This window comes from Paroedura picta, chromosome 11 (assembly GCF_049243985.1).
Source record: "Paroedura picta isolate Pp20150507F chromosome 11, Ppicta_v3.0, whole genome shotgun sequence".
In the NCBI taxonomy this organism is placed as follows: Eukaryota; Metazoa; Chordata; class Lepidosauria; order Squamata; family Gekkonidae; genus Paroedura; species Paroedura picta.
The window spans coordinates 60000708-60027745 of record NC_135379.1 but is presented as its reverse complement, the minus strand read 5'-3'; the positions used below and the strand labels follow the sequence as shown (position 1 = coordinate 60027745).

Genomic DNA, 27038 nt, shown 5'->3' with positions numbered 1-27038 from the left:
CTGGCAGCCATGTCTCCAGATTGCCCTGGGTGGGCGGGTCGGGAGGCGCTTTGCGCCTCCTGACTGGATGTAACTCTGGTCTGTCCTGGTGAGGGCCCAATCGGAAGGCCTTCCCATTGGCCCCTCCGTTTGTCAGTCCAGGGCTAAGGGGCCAATCCTGGATGGCGACCTCATCAGATCTCAGAAGCTAGGCAGGTTTGGCCCTGGTGAGTCCTTGGATGGGAGACCTCCAAGGAAGTCCAGGGTAGAGGTGGGCAATAGCAAACCACCTCTGAATGTCTCGTGCCTTGAAAACCCCTGTGTCAGGGATGGCCAAATGGTGGCTCTCCAGATATCCATGGACTACAATTCCCAGGAGCCAGAGTTCATGGGAATTGTAGTCCATGGACATCTAGAGAGCCACAGTTTGGCTACCCCTGCCCTATGTGGTAGCGGTAAGGTTTCTGCAACTTGGCATTGCTTTCCACCACCAAAGAATCACCCTGCATGGCTTATTGGGGCATCAGAGGGAGGTGCATCAGTTACCTTCTCTGAGATCTTGTTGTAGACCCTTGGGGCAACTGCTATGAAATCTGTTTCAAGCTGTCTGTCCATTAACCTTCCCCTTCCCCACAATTTCACTGTCCCAGCCCAAGCTGTGTGGGGCTCTACTGTCCACCCCGGGCCTACTTGTAATCACCTCTCCAAATGATTGCGGGGCCATCTGAAACTTGGCTAGCGAGCCTCTGAGCTTCAGTCACTCTGGCTCTTCAAGCAGCACGGATGGGCGCACTGCGCATTACGAGACAGACTTTTACCTCCAGCCTGCTAACCTGACCTAGATAACTAAGCTTGCTCACGTGGCCACTTCTCCCAGACTATGGCAGCTCAATCATTAATGAGACCATTGTGCTTCATAGCCGGAGGCCACAAATCGTTCCCGGTGCTGTTTTCCACCCTTGTTTGCATTCTCTGTTCTCGAAAATAGACATTGTAACCGGAATAGGCTGAGAGAAACGGGAGAGGTAAGACCTACAGGCTGAAATGTACAAATGCATGTTTGTTTATGTCTTTTGCCATACGAGGAATGGTTGTGGCAGCCTTTCTCAACCTTTTGACCGTGGAGGTACTGCTGAAATATTTCTCAGGCTTCTAGGTGATGCCAGGTGGCCCGCCTCCCTGCCACACACCCCAGAAGTGAGAGGAGCCTTGGGCAGCAACGGTTTAAATGGCCAGGTTCCCCCCCCCTTTCTCACCCCCTCCTGGCCCATTATTGGCCACTTTGGAAGGGGGCGGGTCAACCTGCCCAAACAAGGGTAGGTAGAATTTTTTAAAATCAAAAAAACTTTTTCTTTCCTCTTTGCTCATTGCCAAAAATGCCAGACACAAGGTAGGAGGGCAGGCTTTTCCCCTCCTTCCTGTGGTTGATTCATTGTCAACCAAAATGGAGGGTTGAATCCAGGTTTAATCCTGTTCCTAGTTTCTCACTCTGACTGCACCACAATGGCCTTATCATTGTGGACTTCTCATTTGGAACCATACACATCACTATGTGTCTCAGAACATTTTTGAGCCTGTGGGCATCTTCGGGATGCTGAGAGGGGATGGTGAGCGCCACCTCAAGTTGGCTGCCAAAGGATGTAGAATCAAATGCAAAATGGCTGCCATGGGAGGTGGAGCCAAATGGAATACCTTCCTCCCAACTCCTCCTGGGATTAAGGAAAGCCTGAGGGGAAAATGGAACCAAGGAAAGCTCAGGTGCTTACCAGGGCAGCCAATAACAAGCCCCACCTTATAAAAGCCCTGCACATTTTCTGAAAAGCTCAGCTTGTGCCGAGGGAAGAACTGGTGGGTGTGTAGCACTTATAAGCACCACGTTGGGGAACCGTGTATTAAGTAGTCAGTCAGTAAGCTCTAAAAGTGCTTCCAGACAAAACAAAACAAAACAAAACATACCTTCCGCCGATGAGATGGCACAATGAAAAAGGTTTCAATGTTATGCTTCTTCAAGAAACTGTTCCTTTCGTAGCCATACCCTGGTTCTACCTCATAGTCACCATTTAGGCACTCTAAGGTGGTCTTTGTTATATGCACTTTCCTGAGGAGGCAGTAGGAATAAACAGAAACAGAAAAGGGTTTTAATGCCATGGCACATTTCAAGATATGTAGCTACGGAAAGAGGGTTGTCAGACCTCCCCTGTGGAGGTGGGGGTCCCCCCCTGAAGGCCCCATCTCCCCACCAACAATCAGCTGGCCAGTGAGGGTGGGAAACTTACCCCCCCCCCCAAAAGGGGAGGAGATCTATCTGATGTGCAGTGACCTATCTCCCATAAAACCTGGAGGTGATGTCATCACATTCTGGATTGGAGGCAAAAACTTTATGGGAAAGCCTAATTTACCAGAGAGTTTTTGCCCAACTTCCAGCGCATTGCCCCAACATCCTGAACATGATGACATTACTTCCGGGTCAAGTGGACTCCATGGGTGGGACTCCTTGCTGCTCTCAGTAAGTCTCCCCTCTCCCATCAGTTGCCAGAAGGAACCTGGCAGCCCTATATGGAAAACTTATCTGCTCCAAATAATATTTCTGGTAAGGGCTTGGAGGAGGAGTATGTAGTTGGCCATGACCTACTGTTGAAGTGCTTGGAGAATAAGGGAATGAATCTGACCCTCTCTCCTGTGTCCGTGTTTGAATTGGGTTTGTGTTCAAGGGTTGCTTTCAATTGTTTCTACACTATGAGTTTCCAAGGCTGCTTTTAATGGCTTTGATTGCTCCCTGAAGACACTAAGCTGTCTTGAAAGGCAGCATAGAAATGTTTGAAACACAATAAATAAAATGGGAGTGAAGGTGGTTCCAATCTCTCATACTTAACCAAAGTCAAGAGGGTTGTCATAGGCCTGGGGTGGCCAACCTGTGGCCCTCCAGAGGTCCATGAACATAATTCCCTTGGGCTCATGGGAATTGTAGTCCATGGACCTCTGGAGAGCCACAGGTTGGCCACCCCGGGCTATAGCCTGTCAAAGGGTCAAAGTCACTCGGCGCTTCAGAAGGGGTTCCGGTCAGTCTATCAAATGTGGCAAGAGGACAGGCCCGAGGAGGCTGTTGATCTGAGAACTTACCCAGGCAATCCTCCGGCCTCCATAACATTAGCAAGGGTCACGTCGTTGGACCAAACATCGTACTGCCATTTGCGAAGGCCCAGGACCCCGCAGAGCACTCTCCCGGTGTGCAAGCCGACCCTCATGTTGAGATCTACTTCAGTGGCTTCGGCCACGGACCTAAAACGGAGGGTAAAAAACACTGCCTGTTAGAAGGCAGGATACCTGTGTGATATTTTTACTCCTTTCTGATATGTACAATTAAGGTCATAATGCCTTAGCCAGGTCAATGACTTAATAACGTTACGTTTTTTGTGGTAAATGTTTGTTTATATCGGCCTTTCTCGGCTTTTTTTTACCACTGAGAAACCCCTGAGACATTCTACAGGCTTCGATAAACCCGAAAAGTGGCATGATCATGCAAAATATGGCTGGGAAGCAGAGCTGTGGACACGCCCAGCTGGGGTCCCTCCCCTCCCCGCCCCCTCCAGACCCATTGTTGGCAATTTTGGGAGGAGGTAGGTGGGTCAATATGACCAAATAGTGTCACATCATCCAATAACTGTTTAACAAATTAGACAGACAGACAGACAGATAGGTATAAAGTAATTAACTTCCTACTAATTCAGGAAACCCTTCCAGGGTTATCAAGAAACGCCAGGGTTTCACATAATTGTGGTTGGGAAAGTCTGGTTTAAATTCCAGAGGAAGGTCTAGATTACTTAAATCAATGCTTTTCCTTTCAGAAAGGCCAATTTTACAACAGAATGTGGAATCCCACAGAATTGAGCACATTGCAAATGTACGTTAGTGTTAAGTGAAATGGTAGAAGGAAAATGCTAGAAAATACGATATGTACATGTGGTGACCAGCCATTCTAGGCTGACCAGCCATCTTCCCATCGATATTGTTCTTCTCTGTTCTGCCACCTGGGCATGTGAATCAGGTCACTGGCCCATCAAGATAGGCAGTGTCTACTCAGACTGGCCATGGTGCTCCAGGATCTCAAGCAGAGGGCTTTCCCATTACCTGCTCCCTGGTTTCCTTTACCTGGATTTGCTGGGGATTGAAACTGGGAGCTCTTGTGTGCCATGCAGATGCTCTACCACTGAGCCACACATCTGATGCAAATTCCCCTGCTGATCCTACAAGTCCTGTAAACTGCTTGGATTGGGCTGGAGTGAGTGGAGGGAAAGGGGAGGACTATCAATAATGGTTCAGGGAAGAATTAGGCTGCTTGTTGGGTGGGCAAATAAGCCCCTCCCAGGGCAACAGCAGGAAGTGCTCTGGGAACAGCATCTGCCCCCAGGTCTTTCCTATTCCATTTGCTGCTGGTGTTGCCCTGACTCCTCCCTCCTTTCCCCACTGCACCTGGGAAACTGTGCAGATGCAATGGTGATTACACTTGGCCCCCTGTGGCCTGGAAACTACCCATTTCAGCATCTCTCTGCCAAGCTATGCTGCAACACTATACCACAGCTCAGCAGGGAAAGGGAGGGGGGAAGCCTAAAAAGAGATTAAAATGCCTACCTGGCATTGAATCCAATGGCAGGAGGCCAGGGCTCATGTCCTGGGAACCATACTTGATGAGGGCACACTGATCTCCATCAAGACCCCACCAAAACCTCCTGACACTCACCCTGGCATGGGGAACGATAGCTTGCTGGATTGTGCACTGACTACAGGCCCCAGAATGCTACAGACCTGCGGCTAGATGTGGCGGCCACTTGCAATAATGTGATTCCCCAGCACGAACCCTTATGGCCTTCCCTCTTGCGTTGGCTGCCCCTCCCCCTATGGCCATCAGTCTCTTGTCCTACCTTCCTGGTGCCAGAGGTGAGCCAAGATACTGACGGCCAGAGGTGGCTGGCCCTTCTGCCACTGCCTTTGGGGGGGGTGGCACTACATTGGATGCAATGGGGGGCAGTTTGTGGGTGGGCAACCCACCTGTTTGCCCAAGGCACAGAATAGGGTAGGTACGCCACTGACAGAACCAGCTCATGTGGAAGTGTAGTTCCACCTTTCTTCCCATGGTAGCTCTAGGAAGAGAGTTCAGATGGAGGCTCGTCCTACAGCCAGTCTGCTTTTCCCTCTTTGAACCAGAGAAATCCAGGTTTGTTTTCTTCCAGCACAAAAGGGAAAGCTCCATAGAATCATAGAGTTGGAAGGGGCCATACAGGCCATCTAGTCCAACCCCCTGCTCTACGCAGGATCAGCCCTAAGCATCCAAGAAAAGTGTGTATCCAACCTTTGCTTGAAGACTGCCGGTGAGGGGGGGCTCACCACCTCCTTAGGCAGCCTATTCCATTGCTGAACTACTCTGACTGTGAAAATTTTTTTCCTGATATCTAGCCTATATCGTTGTACTTGTAGTTTAAACCCATTACTGCGCGTCCTTTCCTCTGCAGCCAACGGGAACAGCTTCCTGCCCTCCTCCAAGTGACAACCTTTCAAATACTTAAAGAGGGCTATCATGTCCCCTCTCAACCTCCTTTTCTCCAGGCTCCTTTTCTCCAGGAACACCATGACTCCAGAATGAGCAAGCCACCACATTAGGCTTCCCAATTAAATACTCCTATTCCCAATTTCCCACCCTGAGGAACTGAGTAGCAGGATAAAAACTGTCCTCCACACAGTAGAGCTCTACGAATTTCCCCCAGTCTCTATGGTTACCTAGAGACTAGGGAAGGTAGCCTAGGATGTCAACCGGAAGTAGCAACACATTGCCCCCTAACTCTGTCTTTCCTGGGCACTGCTCCCCAAATCTCCCAGGGCTTTGAGGCACTGTTGGGAACCCTACATTAGGAGGATGTTCCTCCTAAATCCAGGAGTGTTTTGCATTCCAAGCAGGGGGAAATCCCTACTTGGGATCAGGATTCCAAAGCACATTAGCATCGACAGCTAAGACGAACCCAGTCCAGCAGCTGAGACAATCTAAAGTGGGAAGGCAGAACCATCAAGCTGGACGACCCGCAGAGATCATCATATTACAGGATTCTAAGCCATTTTATGATATTTTCAAAAGGACGCCCATGCAGCTAACCCCCCCCCCCCCCCGCTCCAAAATGCTATGAAGCTTCTAGCTCTGTTTACTGCCTGGAGCCTTTAGAATAAGCTTAGCACGGTGCTGTCTGAGCTGCGATTAGCATCCAGGACGTGGACCCACAGCCGGGAAGCTGTTTTGATGGTGATGCAATTTGCCGAGCTGTGTGATGCAAAGCTCCAACCAAATATCAGCAGGGAAGAAACTGAGAATTAGGACAGTTCAGTTTGCCTCTAAAGACAACGTCCATATGGACGTATGGCAGATAATAATGCAAACAGCAGCTAGGCTTGAGACCAGCAGCCAGGAAGAGGCTCAGTTTATTTTTCAGGCTTGGTGCCTCCAGGATTATATTACAGGTGATATTTGTTATACCACCTGCTGCAGTTCCTGACCCTGATGACCCCTGCATAGAGATGGGACTGCCTGGGGAGGAGGGACCCAAATGAGAAAAGAGAAAAATTCAGGGGGGGGGGGAATGTTCTCTGAGGCCATTGTTTCAGTTTTTCAAATGGGAAAGTCTGGGGAGAACTGAAAAGAACTCCCATGAAATATTTTCTCCTTTTGAAGAAGAAGAAGAAGAAGAGTTGGTTCTTATATGCCGCTTTTCCCTACCCGAAGGAGGCTCAGAGCGGCTTACAGTCGCCTACCAATTCCTCTCCCCACAACAGACACCCTGTGGGGTGGGTGAGGCTGAGAGAGCCCTGATATCACTGCCTGGTCAGAACAATTTTATCAGTGCCATGGCGAGCCCAAGGTCACCCAGCTGGTTGCATGTGGGGGAGTGCAGAATCGAACCCGGCATACCAGATTAGAAGTCCGCACTCCTAACCACTACACCAAACTGGCTCTCAGTTGAATAAAATACAAGGTTGACATGTTGCAGACATAGGCAGCTCGTAAATCCAAGATGTATTTTTCCCCTGCACCTTAGGGCAGGCCAGCATGGTGTTGTGATCTCTGTGGCCTACTGATCTCTGTAGTCTGGAGATGAGTGCAATTCTGGGGGATCCCCAGGCCCCGCTTGGAGGCTGGCATCCCTACTTGAAAGCAGGATAAGGAGGGAAGGAAGCATTTCTGCCTTCTTTCCTGCACCATTTTCTATAGTAGGAATGGCTGTGGGAGGGCTGCTTGCCCTTCTGCCAGTCTCCCTGTGGCCTCCGCCAGCTGATTCCAGGACTTGCAGAGCCACAGAGAGGGGCAAAGAGACCCCCCCACTCAGAAAAAGGGATTGGGACAGAAGGCAGAAGCCTTTCACCTTCCCAGGGTTCCCATGCTCAGTGAGAGATGGAGTGGAGGTGAGCCTCCAATGGTGCACATGACTGAGCATTGGAGTGTGGATCTCTGACCTGATGCACATTATGTTTCTCAGGTAGATAGACCCTAAAATCAAACTGGGGTCTTTTGAAGTGTATGTGTGTGTGTGTGGGGGGGGGGTCCTCTCTGCAGGTGCTATTATGAACCATCCTCCCAGTTTGGACCCCCCACTTTGACTCACTGACAACCACAAAGTAATATTCTAGAGCAATTCCTCCAGTGGAATTATTCAAAAACCGCCCTGTTCCAGTGACCTCTGTTGAGATCATGCTAAATTACCCTTTTCCTCCAATTCAGCCTCCAGTTCACGTGCTACCAAACCATTGGCAAGCAGCCAAACGATATCATTTGCTTGTTTATCTTCGGCCTGACACTGATTTGTTTATATTTTCGCCTCCTCTAAATCTCCCCGCTTGCTTAATACGTATTTACCTTGTGCCGCAGTGACAAGTAACAGCCAGCCAAATGCTGGTATCAAAGGGAAATTGCGGAAACCAACACCCTCTCGTGATGCTCAATTTCAACCTGTCATATAACCCAGCAAACTTGTCTCCACAAGTGCAATGTTGCAAAAGGCTGTTTTCAAATCGATATCGAAACATTCCAGTGGACAACGCATTTGGAGTGCTCTAATTCTGGAGGATTCAGATAAATGCTCTTTCCTCCCTTCAGCAAGAATAATCAAACAGTGCTACCACTTACGGATGAAATTCATCCTATTTAAGAGACCCTACAGGGCATTTTACCAGGTGCAGGCCCTGGGGGCCAGCAGGGACCCACCAACCCTACAGCTGAGTCGCATCGAGTGATCCCCCAGAATCGTAGCTCATCTTCAGAGAGCAGTTCCCCTAAAGAAAACAGAAGCGTTGGCAGGTGGATTCTATGCAGGGCCAGTTTATCCAGGTAGCACATGTTATGGACTCTGCATTCCGAGGGGCCTCACACGGTGCCTCCCCCACATGGATCAGGCCATAGCTTCTCTCCTCCCCTCTTTTCCAAACAGGCCTTGCTTCCGTTGGAAGGGATGTTGAGACACTCCCAAACAGGCCAAATGCAGAATGAAATGAGAATAAGCAGATACAAGAGGAAGCGACCGTGGAATTCCGGCTGTTTTCTCTGAAGCGTGCAAGGGACTAAGGAACTTACGTGATGGTGTCAATCATATCCAATCCCATTTCGACACAACAGTGGGCATGATCCGTTTTGGGCTGCGTCAGTCCCGACACACAGTAGTAACAGTCACCTAGGATTTTTATCCTTCTGCAGTGGTTCTCCTGTAATAAAAAGAGAGAGGGTTTCCCAACCTGGAGCTGGCAACCTTACCTGCCCCACCCACCCCCTGGGCAGAGCTTGGCAACCGCAGCTGAAAGTACGCTACTCAACATGGGTCAGAGTGCAGAGAGGAGCATGGTTAAGACCACTCAGTTGGTCCATTCACAGTTCCTTGCTAAGGGATAAGGTAAAGGTAAAGGTATCCCCTGTGCCAGCACCGAGTCATGTCTGACCCTTGGGGTGACGCCCTCTAGCGTTTTCATGGCAGACTCAATACGGGGTGGTTTGCCAGTGCCTTCCCCAGTCATGACCGTTTACCCCCCAGCAAGCTGGGTACTCATTTTACCGACCTCAGAAGGATGGAAGGCTGAGTCGACCTTGAGCCGGCTGCTGGGATTGAACTCCCAGCCTCATGGGCAAAGCTTTCAGATGGCTGCCTTACCACTCTGTGCCACAAGAGGCTCTTTGCTAAGGGATAAAGACCCACTAACATGGTAGCAAAATTCCTTTACATTTCTACTAGAATAAGAACAAAAAGAATGTCTGAACGATAGTAGTGGATAGGTAAGTGCTCTCGTATCACTTGGGTTAATGGACTGTTCAAGAAGACTCCTTGATTCCTTGTCCCTGTAATTAACTCCTGTGAGGTTTCTTCCCCCTTCTTCTTTACATGTTATAGCCCTTTTCCTCCCTGCCCACAATGACATTATATTTGTTCCCGACAATTCATTGTTTTAACATTGTTTTACTATGTTAATATTTTTGTGTAGCAATATTCTTGTATTTTTTTCATGACACCATATTTGTTAACTTCTATTATTAACTGTTATAGTTTTCTGCAGATGTATCATTTATATGGGTCAATAAGCATGCCACACGCTCCTTCCCTTCACCACACCCAGTCCCCCAGAACTTGTGAATTAACATGGTATTTGCCAAGTGTTTTTCGAAAGTGAACAGGACCAGGTAGAGCTATTGGCTGCCAGGGCTTCGATTGGCTACGCCGAGGTTCAAAAATGCACCTCAGGCAGCATAAGGCTCTTTGCCGTGTGACTGAAAGTCAGCTGCGGCGGCTCAAAGCACATATCACGTTCTATCAAATAGCGAAAAGGACACCGTTGAAATGGCCGGCAGGGAAAGGAAACACAAAAATTGTACATGCTTGATAAAGTGCATCCAACCCAAAGGCTGTATTGTGCAAACGGCATGCATGCCAAATTATTTTCTAAATTTACAAAGGTGTCAGAAATCACTTACCTGTAAGCAACTGAGAAAGCAGTTCTATGTGTGCATATCCTTTACACTGCTGGAGAGACTGCAATGAATGCTTTGAGCCTGTGCATTTGGCCCTTTCTGAATGCAAAGCGAAGCCTGATTGCTGAGGACTGTTGTGCTGAAACACATCTGGGCTAGGTCACTGGGTCCCCGGCTGTTAATTGCTGGACTGATTTTACGAGTGTGGCTAATCCGGAAGTCTTTGGGTGTTTTTAAACGTCTTTAAAAATAAACACATGTATTTCCATATATTATAATATTTCTAATTTTTCAATGTAAACTACTTATAACTTCCACCGTGAGTTTCTATTCCTAGACTCTGTTTTTTGGGGTTAATTATTTTCTCCTCCCTGTTCTGGTCATTTGGCTCTCGTCTCTCTTTTAACTGTTTCTGACTTGTTTTTTTTGTGTGTGTGTGTGTGTGTGTGTGTTTTTAAATTGTTCCTGCAGGCTGCTGTGCAAATTACCCACACCATTAAAGCCTTCTTCCCTCTCGGTTATTCTCACAATGCTTATGAATAGCAAAGTCTGGAAAAATCACACACACAAGGCCTTGCCCACTGAATATGGGATCCCGTGGGAAGAAATAGATGTCTGACAGCACAAGGGGGCAGCGATGCACAACGGATTAGCCCTTTCACTAATCAGACTTCGGTTTAGCAGTGGAGTCTTTGCTGGAGAAGAGATTACCTTCACCGAGGTCAGCTGTTGGGGACTGGAAGCTATCCTCCCCCCACACACACACACACATGAATTCCCACAGATATGAAGAGAATATTTCATGCAAAGATGGGTATAATAAAGGACCAAAATGGTAGGGACCTCACAGAAGCAGAAGCTATTTAAAAAAGGTGGCAACATTATACAGAAGAACTATACAAGAGTGAGCTTAATATCCCTGATAACCACGAGGGGGTAGTTACTGACATGGAGCAAGACATCCTGGAATGTGAAGTCAAATGGGCCTTAGGAAGTCTGAGAAACAATAAAGCTAGTGGAGGTGACAGCATTCCAGTTGAAATATTCAAAATCTTAAAAGACGATGCAGTGAAAGTGCTATACTCAATATGCCAGCAAATTTGGAATCAACAGTGGCCCCAGGATTAGTAAAGGTCAGTTTACATTCCAATCCCAAAGAAGGGCAATGCCAAAGAATGTTTAAACTACCGCACTATTGCACTCATTTCTCATGCTAGCAAAGTTATGCTCAAAATCCTACAAACTAGGCTCCAGCAGTATGTGGACTGAGAACTTCCAGAAGAACAGGCAGGATTTCGAAGAGGCAGAGGAACTAGAGATCAAATTGCCAACATACGCTGGATCATAGAGAAAGCTAGGGAGTTCCAGAAGAACATTTACTTCTGCTTCATTGCCTATGCTAAAGCTTTTGATTGTGGCAAATTGTGGCAAGTTCTTAAAGAGATGGGAATACCAGAGAATCTTATCTGTCTCTTGAGAAACCTTTATGCAGGTCAAGAAGCAACAGTAAGAATGGGCATACACTCACTGATTGGTTCAAAATTGAGAAAGGAGTTTGGCAAGGCTGTATCCTGTCACCTTGCCTATTTAACTTGTATGCGGAGCACATCATGAGAAAGGCGGGGTTGGATGAGTCACAAATTGGGATCAAGATTGCAGGGAGAAATATCAACAACCTCAGATATGCATATGATACCACTCTAATGGCAGAAAGTGAAGAGGAACTAAAGAGCCTGTTGATGCGGGTGAAGGAGGAGAGTGCAAAAGTTGGCTTGAAACTCAACATCAAGAAAACAAAGATCATGGCATCCGGCCCTCTCAATTCCTGGCAAATAGATGGGGACTGCAAGGCAAACAAACCGGTCAGTCCTAGAGGAGATCAGCCCTGACTGCTCCTTAGAAGGCCAGATCCTGAAGATGAAACTCAGATACTTTGGCCACCTCATGAGAAGGAAGGACTCACTGGAGAAGAGCCTAATGCTGGGAGCGATTGAGGGCAAAAGAAGAACGGGACGACAGAGAATGAGGTGGCTGGATGGAGTCACTGAAGCAGTCGGTGCAAACTTAAATGGACTCCGGGGAAGGGTAGAGGACAGGAAGGCCTGGAGGATCATTGTCCATGGGGTCGCAATGAGTCGGACACGACTTCGCACCTAACAACAACAACAACAATATATATATTTAAAATTTGTTAAACATTTATCAGGTGTTATGACCATAGATGGTCATGACATTTCTCCCCCTCCTAAACTGGCCAATGATGGGCCTGGAGGGGTGGGAAGGAGAGGGCCCTGGGTGGGTATGTCCACAGCTCTGCCTCCCAACCATATTCTGCACGATTGCATCACTTCTGGGGTTTCTCAAAGGCTGAAGGATGTTTCAGGAGATTCTCTATGGTAAAAAGTTTGAGAAAGGCTGATCTAGTCAAAAAAGATTTCCCCCTTGCAAATCTGACGGTCATATTTTGATGCCTGCTGCCTGCCTGCGATACATATCCACAAAAACTAATGTAATTGTGTAGGGAAATCAATATTTATTGAGTCCCTGAACATAGCTCTGTAACATGTTTTTGCTACTGCTGTCGATGACAGATGTATCTCGTAAATAATCTTCTGATGGGTGCCTATTTTAAACCTAAAGACAATATGAAATTAGCCTTTGATCTCAGCAGATTTCACCCTACATGACTCAATAGGGAAATCTCCACTTGTCCTAGTCAGCTATTTCTTCATCCGTATCTATTTATAGTAGCCGATGCCTTAACAATTTGTTTGATTGTACCCTTATTTCTTTTTCTCTGAGCAGCTGATTATCAGTTCTGAGCTGCCTAACAATAAAAACTCTTCAAGGGGGAAGGGACTCCTTATTTGTTATGCAAATTAACAATCTGTTTTCCGATTGGGTCCTTAACTTATACTTTCCAGAAAACGTATGAATAAACAGATTCGTCCAAACAAACGGGAATTGTAAATTCAAGCCCGACTTGATGACAGCACCTTTCTTGGGGGAAATCAATGTTTACTATCTCATCAAAGAATTTGTGCAGGTATATTAAAAGGGAACATGAAAACAGATTCAAGCGGGATGCCGGGTTGGTCTGAAGCAGCAGAACAAACTTAGAGTCCAGCAGGGGCACCTTGAAGACCAACCAAGTTTTATTCAAGGGAACATGGACCCTCAGGAACAACAGGGGGGGGGGCTCATTATCCGATACACATAATGAAGTAACAGGGCTAGGTTAAATCACAAATCCTGTGGATCTATTTCATGAATGGGGGCAATTTCTTCTATCAGAAGAAGCTGTCGCCTGATGCCAGAGCTGGAGATCCAACCCTCAGGCTTTTTGCAGAAAAGGAGTATCAAGCACCTCCCTGTTTGCTTTCCCAGCCATCCTAGCACCGAGAGCACCTTTCTTCTTGGGTCCCTCCTGGCAACTGGTGGGTTGGACTTAGTGACCGTAGGTTGCGTTGGTGATGCAGCATTGTTGTCAGAGGTGTCACTTCTTCCATTTGCCAGAAGTGACATCATACCATTGCTGGTGACATGGGATGTACTGGTATTTTGGCAAAAGCTATGATTTTTATGAAAGCAATTCACTTTCAGCATGGTTGAGGCCAATTTCACTGCCTTCAGCCTGGGGATCCTGAGCAGGTTTTGAGCCGAAGTTCTTAATGCCCTTGGAGGGTTAAAACAGGAAAGACAGTCTGATAGGTATGCTGGTCCCAGATGGTTTAGGGCAGGGGTAGTCAAACTGCGGCACTCCAGATGTCTGTGGACTACAATTCCCAGGAGCCCCTGCCAGTGAATTCCTGGGAATTGTAGTCCACGGACATCTGGAGGGCCGCAGTTTGACTACCCCTGTTTTAGGGCTTTAAAGGTCAACATCAGCACCTTGAACCTAATTTGGTCTCCAGCCTGGAGCCAATGCAGTTGGGAGATCACTGGTGTTAACATGCCCTCCATTGAGTTCCCTGTCTGGACTCATGCCATTGCATTTTGAACCAGCTGGAGTTTCTGGAGCAGCCTCAAGGGCAGCCCTGTGTAGAGCGAGTTGCAGTAGTCCAGAGCTGACCCACATGGATCACTCTGGCTAGGTTTGGCTCTGAGAGATAAGGTGCAAACTGTCTCCTCTGGTGCAGATGGGAAAAATGAGGTTTGGTCCCGTGGATCTATTTCACGGTTGGAGGCGAATTTTTCTCACAGAAGAAGCTGTCCTCTCCATTGGGCCTCCAACGATAAAGAAGGATCCAAGATCATCGCCTAACTCTTGAGGGAATTGTAGTCAAGGAAGGGAGCTATATTACCTATTTCTCTGCATGGCAGCCCAGCCAGAGGACTTCCATCTTGGCTGGATTTAACTTAGACTGGCTCTGCTTCAGCCAATCATGGAGTCTGATACTACAGACTCCACTCTCCAAAGCATCTGTTTCTTCCAGGGGAACTCTGTAGTCTGGAGATTCATTGCTTCAGAGCCAAAGTACAGTCTAGTGCAGAGGTAGTCAAACTGCGGCCCTCCAGATGTCCATGGACTACAATTCCCAGGAGCCCCTGCCAGTGAACGCTGGCAGGGGCTTGTGGGATTTGTAGTCCATGGACATCTGGAGGGCCGCAGTTTGACTACTCCTGTGTTGTGCCTGTTCCTGGGACTCAGTTATTGCAAACAAACTGGGCAAGAGACCAGAACCTTAGCTCCCCCCCCCCCTCCTCCTCACTCTCTACCTTTTATTGAGAAGCCTGGGAATGCCGAAAAGTCTCAGCAGACACCTCGTGAAAATAAGCTCTGTGTTCAACTTGAGCGTGTTATAATTTAAAATGCCTGCCGATTTTGTTTATTTGAACTGGCAGGGCAGTCCCTGGACAGCCACCCTGGGTGCAAATCCAGCATTTCTTTTCCCAAGCTGTAAATTGAGCACGCATCACTTGTGGAGTGACGCATTCAACTTGTCTTGCAGTGAAAAAAGCACGCAAAGGGAGACAGCGCACAGCAGGCCATCCCAGGGAAAGCTTCACCAGTAATGCACAAAACTACCCAGCGATTCCCCCCCGCCCAACCCACAAAACGGACTTTGCAAGCCACTCAGCTAATAAAGCTCGACAGACGCAAATCCCTTTCTCTCTGAATTCGAAGGGAAACCGCCGCGGTGGTCAGCTGACTGTTGGGTTTTTAGGGGACTAATATTTTGCTTTGGAACCAATTTAGACATGGATTAAATGTAAACAAATCTGCACATAATTGCAGAAGCCATATTGGTGCTCTTTTTCCTTTTCTTTTTTGAAAAAAGAAGGTAATTTGCAGCTTCATTAGCTTTGTTTTGTCAGATGGAACATGAGTAAGTAACATACCAGGACCAAAAATAGCCTTAAAAATCCAATAATTCTTACCTGCAGCCCCAGCCGGTGACAATTTTCTCTTCTAAAATTGTTCCACATTGCTTCATCATCTACATTGGCTGCCCTAACACAAATTTAACCAGCTTAACGGACCTTTCGATTTTGTGCACTGTTAATATGGAGCAGTCCAGTTGTGGCAACAGTTAGAGATAAGAGGCAGTTTAAAACATCAGGATCCCGTGGAAATAGGGATGCCAGTTCCCAGCTGGGACCTGGGGATCCCTGGGAATTACAGCTGATCTCCAGATCAGTTCCCCTGGAGAAAATGGCTGCTTTAGAGGGTGGACCATCCCCCCCCCCCCCGCAACCATTTTCTTCAGTGAAACCTGATGAAATCAGGCCGTCTCATGTTGCCTTCCCTCCTTACTAGATAAGATACTCGTGGACTTTCCCAGGATTCATTTTTACCTCTGCAAATGTCCTTTTAACAAACCATGATTCCATTTACTTAATAAATTATCCTCCCCCCCCCCCGGGTCTCATGGCAATGGATTTGCAGTAACTATCTCTATTGGGAGGGGGGGGATGAACCAAAGCACAGAGAAGCTTGCATGAATTGCTGCCATTTAGCACGAGAAACGTTCCAGCTTGAGGACTGTTCCCTGGCTGGATTTCACAGCGCAGTTTCCCCTGGAGTGTCTGAAATGTTCAAGTGAACTCCTTCCCACCTTCCCTTAGTGGCTTGGGCAGGCAGCAGGGAACCTGACCCAGAAAACGCTGCCTGCCACCCGGAGGGAAGGCAGCGTCGGCAAGGTCAGAGAGCTGCAGCTTGCGCTCGAGGTCAGAAGACGTCAACCCTCCACCTTCTGCTGGCAGCTAGGGCAAGCCCTGGATAGGGTGGGTCAATCTTTGCTACCTTTCCCCTGCCTACAAGGATGGGGAGCAGGCCATTTTCAGAGCACATACATAGTTTGTTCTGACTGACAGAGGAAGAAAAATGGGAAACTTCTCTGCGAATGTGTGTGTGTGTGTGTGTGTGTAAGAGAGAGAGAGAGAGAGAGAGACCTCTGGGATGTCTCCTGAAAGCGGTGAATGCAAGTGGGAGCTAGACATCATTCTCTCTCTCTCCCACATGTGTAAGGGGCTGTGGCTCAGTGGGAGAGCATCTGCCTGGCACGCAGAAGGCCCCAGGTTTGATCCCCAACATCTCCAGTTAAAAAGACCAGGATCAGGTGATTTGAAATGTCTCCACCTGAGACCCTGGAGAGCTGCTGCGAGTCCGACAATGTTGACACTGATGGAGCAATGTACTGTCTCAGTATAAAACCAGTTCAAGTTTGTTCATTAGCAGGAGAGGATCATTGGCTCAGCGGTAGAGCACCTGCTTGGCATGTGGAAGGTCCCAGGTTCAATCCCCGACATCTCCAGTTTAAAGGACCGGGCAGTAGGTGATATGAAATACCTCATCCTGAGACCCTGGAGAGCCACTGCCAGTCTGAGCAGACAATACTGACCTGGATAGACCCATGTGCTTTCTCAGTATTAGGCTATTTCATGTAAAAATGGTGAGGAATTACCTGCAACCACCATTAACGCTGCAGAGGAGTGGGCAGCAGGAAAGCATGCTGGGGGTTGAGCCTTGGCAGTGTGCAGCGTGGGCACGGTGATGATGTAGTGTGCTCACTATGCTGGCAAGAAGGTGTGGGCCCTTAAAAGGTACCGCGTGCAAGGGGCCCAGCCTCCTGCAGCCAACCTGCTGCTGGAACAGCTTCCCACCCACCGCCGTTATGTTGGCTAATATCGTTTATGTCTGAATGGTCACTGTAAAAAAAACCAAAAGTATTTGAATTGCATTTTGTCACAGCTGGTGGTTTTGGCATGGGATGGAGCCTGATTGGGGGAGTTTGGTCTGTGCAGGTTAGGGGCCTCCTTATGAGGCAGCAGGTCTGCGAACAGGGCTGACCTGGATGGGGAGGCATGTGGCTTGCAGTGCCATGTCGCCCAGTGTGGGGCCAAGGGAAGCATGTGCTTCCTCTTGGCACCCCAGGTAGACACTTCCATACAGTGGGAATCCAGTGGCAAGGGGACCTGCGTTCCTCATGGGGGAACCGGATGGGCGCCAGAGCACCACTGGACACTTCCATTGGGTGGGGGCCCAGTGGCAAGGGGGGCTGTGTTCTTGTGGTCAGCTGACTGCAAGTCAGGCTCCCTCTCCCATGCTCTGCCAACACTTCTGCGGAGTAATAATAAAGCTGTGGCCTTGTTTAAGCCTATGGAAATGTGTGTGTGTCTTCCTTGAGCCCAAGCTACCCTCCTGTAAGTCAATGTTAATTTTAAAGGGAGGGACCATGGCACAGAGGTAGAGCATTGGTTTGGCACACAGAAGGTCCCAGGTTTGATACCCAACATCTCCAGGAAGCAGGTGATGTGAAAGACCTCAGCCTGAGACTCTGGAGAGCAGCTGCCAGTCAGAGTAGACAATGGTGACACTGATGGACCAATGGCCTGTCTCAGTATAAGGCCAGCCCACGTATGTTCATTATCAGATAGCTCAACTCAGAACGGAAGCCTATGAAGACACTGTGTGTTGCATATTTGGTATACCCAGCAATTAAAAAAAAATTACCAAGGACAAATGGACTGATTCAGACTGGCAGGAGCTCATGGAAATTGTAGTCCAGGGGCCACAGGTTGGCCCCTCCTCTTGTAGTGCATTCATTAATATGCTCACATTTATCAGTGTGCCAGACCTTTTAAAGAAAACCCTAAATATTATTATTCCGGGAGGCCCAAAAATTACGAAAGTGAGACAAGTGATGATGGATTATTTCTGAAATGCCAATCTTGTCTTCCCACTTGTATCTCGCCATTCCGATGGATTGCTTAACCTTGAGGCGATAAATCATTTCGTGGGAGCTTTAGAAAGGCGCCATGATTTATGGACCTTCCCCGTGGGGAAACGGATTAGCAATCAGGATAGTTCATGTCTCCACGAGGCACAATTCCAGCCCTCCCCGCCCCACCCCAGAAATCATCAGTCAAAAGTCCATTCAAATTACACCGAAAAATCAGAAAGCAAAGCAGCGCTTACTGTAGCCAATTCGTCAAACTTCCCGAAGAGCTCATTCAGAAGCTTCACCAGTTCTTGAGCGGTACATTGGGATGCCAAGCTAGTGAACCCGACAATGTCCGCAAACAGTATGCTGCAAAGAGAAGGAAGGAGACGATGGTGCATTACCAGGCTGCTCCAAATAATCTGGCTGTTTTAATTCTAACAAATGCATAAAGGCCACACGAGTGCATGCTAGGGATGAAACCCAACCCATCACATGCATACATGTATTATGACTGCATTGACCTACATGTAGTGACATATATTTATTGCCCCCTCTATCTCTGGGGTAAGAAATTTCATCTTTCCCCCAGTTCGCCCAATTTGCTCATGCTGGGACCAGTGAAGTGGGGTTGACTGTTGATTTTATGGAGGAGCCGTATGGGTATCTTACCCTATTTTATATTCTATTTTACCTTTATTCTATTGGATAGGTTTATTGTAAACTCATATCTTGTTAGCTGCCCAGAGACTTTGTCAGGAGTAGGACATACATACATACATACATACATACATGCATGCATGCATGCATGCATGCATGCATACATACATACATACATACATACATACATACATACATACATACATACATACATACATACATACATGGTTCTCTCTAGAGGTTGAGAAGTTTAATGTCCAAATAGGGATTATTTCAGAGAGCAGTTGTGTTGGTCTGCCACAGAACTGAGTCCATTAGCACCTTAGGGACCAACCAGGTATTTGAGGTATGCGTTTTCAAGAGGCAACACTTCATTTGTCAAATACTAAACAAAAATATAGAGTTTCTTGGTTTCTTAGAACTCAAAAACAATTTTCTTTATGTTACAACTGAAACACAAACGAATGATTTACTGCAGTGGTCCCTAACCTTTTTATCACCGGGGACCACTCAATGCCTTTTACTGAGGCCCGGTGGGGGGGGGGTACTTTACTCCTCTACTCTCAACCACTGCCCTAACGCTCTCTGATCGCTATGGTAATGTTTAAACATCCCTTCAAAATAAGAGACAGACACGCCACAACAATGAACATAAGGAACATTTTATTTTCATGGAAATTTTAACTCATGACAATGACAAATCAATGGGAACCCTGAGCTTGTTTCTCTGCAACGAGATAGTCCCATCTGGGAGTGATGGGAGACAATGACACCCAAAGTGTGTTGTAAAGGGCCGGGGGGGAGGGGTAGAAAGCGTCCTTTGGGGCCACCGCCAATTAGTCGAAGGACCACATGTGGTCCGCGGCCCACAGGTTGGGGATCGCTAATTTACTGCATCTTCATCTTATTTCATCCATATGCACATAGGGACATCCCACCACCACACCCTATTGGTCAGTTTCACTTTAAACTGACGGGATCTGACCTCATTACTTATTTCTTGGATTTTTATCTCACCACTCTCCGGAGACTCGTGGCAGGTCACACAAAATACAGAATTAGACCCCAATAAAATAAACCACAATCCCCAATACTAAAACCCATAACCAAAAAGTACAATCGGGACTGCTGACTAAGGGATGGATCCAAGTAGCTTTTTCTCCACCGCAGTGTCCCGTGTGGTTTTTGGATATGTAGATCTCACAGTCCCCAGCAAAGATTTGGCGGCCCAAGAGAACCCCTCCTTCCTTTTTCGCATGCTGCTTGCATTTCATGTGAGGTAGACAGTCCCTGCTTGACCCCAAAGCATCTTAGAATCATGGAATCATAGAGTTGGGAGGGGGCATGCAGGCCATCTAGTCTAACCTCCTGCTCAACGCAGGATTAGCCCAAAGCATCCTAAAGCATCCAAGAAAAGTGTGTATCCAACCTTTGCTTGAAGACTGCCAGTGTGGGGGAGCTCACCACCTCCTTAGGCAGCCTATTCCACTGCTGAACTACTCTGACTGTGAAATTTTTTTCCTGATATCTAGCCTATACCGTTGCACTTGAAGTTTAAACCCATTACTGCATGTCCTTTGCAGCCAACGGAAACAGCATCCTGCCGTCCTCCAAATCAGTGGTCCCCAACCTGCGGGCCGCGGCCCGGCGCCGGGCCGCAAAGGCCATGGCGCCGGGCCGCGGCTTCCTCTCCCCGCCCCCCCCCGCAGTAAAAAACTTCCCAGGCCGCAAGCTTGCGGCCAGGGAAGCTCCTTACTGCGGGAGGGCGGGGAGGGAATCAGGGCCGGGCCGCGCCCGTGCAGGCCGCGCCCGCTCGGCCCGATCCGCGGGCGCGGCCCGCGGGTGCGGCCCGATCCGTGGGTGCGGCCCGCGGGCGCGGCCGGGCGCGGCTCGCGGGCGCAGCCCACGGACGCGGCCGGGTGCGGCTCGCGGGCGCGGCCGGGCGTGGCTCGCGGGTGCGGCCGGGCGCGGCTCGCGGGCGCGGCCCGAAGCATGGGCATGGCCCGCGCGGGCGCGGTCCCTGCAGGCGCGACCCAATGCCCTGCCGGTCCACAGCCTAATAAAGGTTGGGGACCACTGCTCCAAATGACAACATTTCAAATACTTAAAGAGGGCTATCATGTCCCCCCTCAGCCTCCTTTTCTCCAGGCTGAACATTCCCAAGTCCCTCAACCTATCTTCATAGAGCTTGGTCCCTTGGCCCCAGATCATCCTCGTCGCTCTCCTCTGTACCCTTTCAATTTTATCTACGTCCTTCTTGAAGTGAGGCCTCCAGAACTGCACACAGTGCTCCAGGTGTGGTCTGACCAGTGCCATATACAATGGGACTATGACATCTTGTGATTTTGATGTGATGCCCCTGTTGATGCAGCCCAAAATGGCATTTGCCTTTTTTACCGCTGCATCACACTGCCTGCTCACGTTTAGTTTACAATCCACAAGTACCCCAAGGTCTCGTTCACACACAGTGTTACCTAGAAGCGTATCCCCCATCCCGTAGGCATGCTTTTCATTTTTCTGACCCAGATGCAGAACTTTACACTTATCTTTATTAAATTGCATCTTGTTCTCATTTGCCCATTTTTCCATTGTGTTCAGATCTCGTTGAACTCTGTCTCTATCTTCCAGAGTATTTGCCAGTCCTCCCAATTTGGTGTCATCTGCAAACTTGATGAGTAGTCCCTCCACCCCTTCATCTGGATCATTCAAAGCACCAAATTTGCAGCACAAAAGAAGAAACAGCTGCTTAACCCTTTCTCCCCCTTCACTTCCCCCTGAATCCCCCTATCTGTCACTACTACCCACAGGGAGTTCCAGATATGTTCACCTTGCAAACAAGACAGAACTCTGCTTAGGGAGAAAGTCCCGGGGGGGGGGGTACATTTATGGGGAAAGTGGCAGACAGTGGGATAGTGAAAGAGCTGATGACCCACTCTCTTCTCTTGTGTTGTCAGCTGCCTGCAAGGAACTGTTGCCTTGTAACATGTCATTCGGCCCTTAAGAGATTCCACATCGTTCCTGCTTAGCATAAGTCCCCTGATAGGAAGTAAAACAGAGATGAAACACTTTTTGAAACCTCCACTGTACACCCAGTGTTTTACAAGCAATGCCCGGCACAGACAAAGAAACCCCGTGGAGAAATTAATAAGGTTCACGTCTCACACATTCTGAAACCAACTGCATTTTCTAGTCCGATCCTGTCACTATTGAGATCCCGTTTTTGTGTAACCTATTATTTATGCTTTATTGTAGCCCCTGCTTAAATCTCTGCTGCATACCCCCCACATGTCAGTATTGAAGAGTGTCCTGGAATAATTTGCAGATTCACGGAGAACTAGCACATCGTGCCTGATTCAGATGGATGGATGGATGGATGGATGGATGGATAGACAGGTAGGTAGTTAAATAGACAGACACCCCTAAAATCTCCAGGTATTTTCGGGCTAGCCCTAAGTGAGGCTGAGAGAATTCTGAGACCACTGTGTGGGGCCCAAGATCACCTAGCAGGCCCATCAATCTCCAAGCAGCTCACAATTGCCTTCCCTTCCTCTCCTCACAACAGACACCATTTGAGGGAGGGAGAGCTGAGAGAGCTCTGAGAGAACTGGAACTGGCCAGTGTGGAGGGGTGTGAAATCAAACCCAGTTCTCCAGATTAGAGGCCCCTGCTCTTAACTACCACACCAAGCTGGTTCTCACAACATTGCCCCCCTCCCCCAAATAAAGGTAATTTTGTCACTCTTTTTGTATGGAGAGGCCTTTCATAGTAGCCCAATTAGCTTGGGTGTAAATCTGCTTGCCTCCCTTTTCAGAAACGAAGCAGCCCTCCCCCCCCCCCCGTGCTCTCTTCTCAGCCAACTTCTCAAAGACCGATCATTTAAATTCTGATTTGCTTTAATACCCTTCCCCATATAGATAACAGGAACTGGGAAAGGTATTTACCCTCCCCCCCCCGCCCAATTCTGATCTGCATTGAAATATATAAATGCTCCCGTCTAAGAAAAGATCATTTCTTCTGGGCCAATTATCTGCCTTCCGAGCTTTGTGTCAGCTTGGTGCTCCTTGATCTTCCCCTTTTGAGACACTGCTTAGAGGCTTTCATGCGCCTCGCGGCTTTACCATCGGGAGCCGAAACGATTATAAGAGTTCTTTAACGCTGTGCCTTTTGCTATATATGCAGAGCCCCCTACCCACCCACCCACCCCCCACAGAAAAACAACCACCCAACTCTGGGTTCAGAGACATTGAGCAGGCAGCCCCCAGGAGAGACCACGGCCCCAGAAAGACACACGCTGCAAATAACTCTGACCGGGAACCCCGTTTATCTGTAAAGTTCAGATAAAAGGACCTGTGACAGATGGGGGGGGGGGGAGGAAGAGCTTTCTTTAAATTTATTTTTAAAAGAACGAAAAGAAAAGAAAAAAGCACAGATCCGTGAGAATCAAAGGGTATTTAAAATCCGTCCAGAACCTGATTAAATACTATATCAAGAGCAACAGTAAGCCCATAAGCAGACCTGGGTGGCAGGACTCATGGCCAGTCCTTGTGCTAATGGGGTCAGAGCAAGTGTCCCTCCAGGAGGTCGTTTTGGCAGGCACAGGAGCCATTTCCCCAAACAGCATCTATGAACCTTATCGCACAGTTCTGGTTTGGCAAAGGAGCAGCCTGTTTAGGCTTTAAATCATACAGAGCTGGCGCTAGCTGCACTGTTTGTTTTGCATTAACCCAGAAATCTACATTTCCAGGGAACGGACTTTCCCGAGAGAATATAAACAATATATTTAAGAATGGCATTTAAATTAAGGTGACCAGATTGTCCCACTTTTGGAGGCACCTGGCAAATTGTACTTATGTTGCAAGTAAATATATATATATATATATATATATATATATATATATATATATATATATATATATATATATATATATATATATATATATATATATATATATATATTACAATACTATTTTTGCGTTCTATGAAAATTTGTGTTGCTCCATATAGACCAACATTTTAATCAAGAACAACCCCCCCCCCCCACCACTCAATGGTGTCCCGCTTTACCAATGTTAAAATCTGGTCACCTTAATTTAAATCCCCTGAGAATAGACCAAGTCTACAAAAATAATCCCATTGTTTTTGATTTTGTGAAACAGACAAAGCCAATTTTTGGACCCCTGCAATGAAATTTATTTATTTGTTTACTGGACTTCTGAGCTGCCCGTCTCCATGGCAGTTTCAGGGTGGCCTACAACGAATCTGATAAAATCCCCATATGATAGAGCAGCCTCGCTCAACCTTGTTACTATTGAGAACCTCCTGAAACATTCTTCAGGCTTCAAGAAACCCCAGAAGTGGCAACACTGTGCAGAAGAAGGTTGGGAAGCAGAGCTGTGGACACGCCCACCTGGGGCCCCTCCCCTTTCCACCCCCTCCAAGCCCATCACTGGCCATTTTGGGAGTGAGGGCGGGTTGATATGTCTATATATGATCATATAATCTGATAAATGTTTAACAAATTTTTAAAAATATATAAAAATTAATTAATTCCCACCCATTTGGGAGGGCCCTCAAGAATCCCCAGGATTAAAGGTGACCCTGGTTGAGACAGCCTGCAATAGATAGTTAAACGACATAAAAATTAATCACTGTAAAACTATACTGATCACATATTCCACCCTATGACCATTGTCCCACAGGCCTGAATCACAATAGGTGGTAGACCCATTGCTGGCCCGGGTTTACTGGAGAGAAAGTGGACTAGGCAATAGGGTAGAGAGGCTGAGGCCTTATTAAGAACATGAGCCCTGCTGGATCACACCAGTAGTCCTTTTAGTTCAGTATCACATTCTACACAGTGGTCAACCAGTTCCTCCAGAGGGCCAAGAACAGAGCACAGACGCCGAGGCCTTCCCAGAGAAGACAACAAGAAGAAGAAGAGTTGGTTCGTATATGCCGCTTTTCCCTACCCGAAGGAGGCTCAAAGCGGCTTACAGTCGCCTTCCCATTCCTCTCCCCACAACAGACACCCTGTGGGGTGGGTGAGGCTGAGAGAGCCCTGATATTCCTGCTCAGTCAGAACAGCTTTCTCAGTGCCGTGGCGAGCCCAAGGTCACCCAGCTGGCTGCATGTGGGGGAGTGCAGAATTGAACCAGGCATGCCAGATTAGAAGTCCGTATTCCTAACCGCTACACCACACTGGCTACACCAATAAGAAAAGCCCTGCTGGATCAGACCAGTGGTCCATTAAGTCCAGCATCTTGTCTCACACAGCGGTCAACCAGTTCTGCTGGAGGGCCATATACAGGGCAGAGAGGCTGAGACCTTCCCCTGAGAAGAACATAAGAACAGCCCTGCTATAACATACCAGTGGTCCATCTGGTCCAGCATCCTGTCTCACACAGTGGCCAAGGAGTTTCTCTGGTGGGCCAAAAGCAGAGCACACTCTCATGCTTGCAGTGCAAGCCATAGACATGGGTTGGTCTAATGTCAACTCCACTTATACATGGGTACATGCGCCTCACCTCTTTACTATGTACAAAAAGAAAAGAAAACTCTGAAGGGCCAGTCCCTTCCCCGTACTTTTTAAATGTGCAGTTATATTCTAAGAACAGCCTACGATTGTGCATGGCTAAGCATGGGCAGGTTATATGCTCATATCGCTTGACTGGGCGTGCATCAGTCCCACCTGACGTTGTCGTGCCTCTGAATGTAAATCTTGTGGAAAATCCTTTCAGGCGGTTTCAGGAAGTCCTCCTTCATTTCCATGGCAACATTCCTGGGCAAAAGACTCATCAAAAGTCGCTCCTACGAGGAAAACACACAGTAATTGTAGTGTGGATCTAAGAGGGGAAAATTTCGCTTTTCAAGGCGGGTCACTTGTTGGGAAAAGTTTGATCCACAGAGCCAATCGAAGGGTCAGGACTAGGAAAGTTTCAGGCACTACCTTGCCCAGATCCTAAAACCCAGTTTGGTGTTGTGGCTAAGAACAGTGGTGAAACCGGTTTGGTTTTTCACTCCTTCACATGCAGCCAGCAGGGTGACTTTGGACCAGTCACAGTTTTTATACCAATAAAAGGTTACCGACTGACCAGTCACAGTTCTCTCAGAGCTTTCCCAGCCCCACCTACCTCACAGGTGTCTGGTGTGGGGAGAGGAAGGGAAGGTGTTTGTAAGCCACTTTGAGACACATGAGGTTCATTGGGTCACCTAGGGCCAGTCAAGGTTCTCTCAGAGCTCTCAGCTTCACCTCCCTCAAGGAGATTCCAAAGATTTGGGATTTCTCAGAGACCAGGGAAAATTCCCCTCTGCAAGCCTTAAGTTAGCTTTAAGTTAGCTGTGTTGTCATGTTCACCTCTGGCTCATGCCATGGTAGCTTGACCAATGTCCCAGGAACTTCTCAGGGCAGCTAGCTGGCATTCTCCTTTGAGTCCCCCCCCCCCCATTTCTCAGGCCTCTGGGCCCTCTGGACTCTTATTGTGTTCTGAAAATTACAGCTGTCCTTGCCTGCCTCTGGGTATCAAGTTGTAAATCATGCATACTCTTTGATAATAAGATAGATGACACATCTATCCAATAAACATCATGGGCTATGGGAAGAAATGACGTGGGAAATGACTAGCTCTATATCTGCTCCAAACTTCTGTATATTTTTAGCTTTAGCAACAAAGCATGTATGTATGTAGCCATTTGTAGTTTCCTCAATAAACTACTGAGTTTCCTACCAGGACTCTGGGATGTTTACTGCAGAGGAATCATCGTGCCACACTGCCTCCCAGTTTTTGGGTCAGGGCAGGTTGCCCCTCTTCCCATCTCCACAGGGGGGAGCATTTGGCCCACGGCATCTCATCTACCCCGGATGTGCGCTCCCGCACATCAGCTGGGGCTGCAAGGTTCCGCCACACTGCAGGGTGGTGTGGGCATTTTTCTTTAATGTTTAAGAAAGTTGCATTGCATCATCATGCAAAACCACATTCTTTTTTTAAAAAATGCCCCAGGTGGCTCCACTGTGCTGCACAACATGGCAGAGCCACCTGGGCATTTTTCTCCTTCCAGGATGCCATACGAAGGCACAGGTGGGGAGGAACTGGGCCAGGATGGCCCAATGCTTCTGCACACGCAGGAGCTAGGCTGGACATAGGCCATGATGAGCCCTGCAGCAAAAAAGGGATGCTGATTTATACACGTTCCCTTGCTGCCAAGTCACGCCAAGCCTTGGACCACTCCAGACCAGTGATGACATCATGCAA

At 48.0% G+C, this 27038-nt stretch overlaps 1 protein-coding gene and 1 long non-coding RNA gene across 4 annotated transcripts in view; one reads left to right on the top strand and one right to left on the bottom strand.

The window, feature by feature from the left end:
* The window catches only part of ADCY1 (adenylate cyclase 1), a 168278-nt gene that overhangs the window by 40902 nt on the left and 100338 nt on the right, over positions 1-27038 (bottom strand). For all 3 annotated transcript variants that reach the window (XR_013225295.1, XM_077302867.1, XM_077302866.1), the window contains exons 3-7: positions 25478-25596; positions 18387-18498; positions 8585-8712; positions 3100-3258; positions 1936-2077 (exon numbers count right to left, since the gene is read on the bottom strand). Coding sequence is in view for 2 of the 3 variants with exons in the window: in XM_077302867.1 (XP_077158982.1) it covers positions 1936-2077; positions 3100-3258; positions 8585-8712; positions 18387-18498; positions 25478-25596 (660 nt within the window). In the remaining variant the exon portion in view is untranslated. The remainder of the gene's footprint in view (positions 1-1935; positions 2078-3099; positions 3259-8584; positions 8713-18386; positions 18499-25477; positions 25597-27038) is intronic.
* Positions 528-12922, top strand: LOC143820270 (uncharacterized). Its single transcript, XR_013225296.1, has 2 exons — positions 528-1004; positions 10436-12922. It is a non-coding gene; the product is annotated as an uncharacterized LOC143820270 (long non-coding RNA).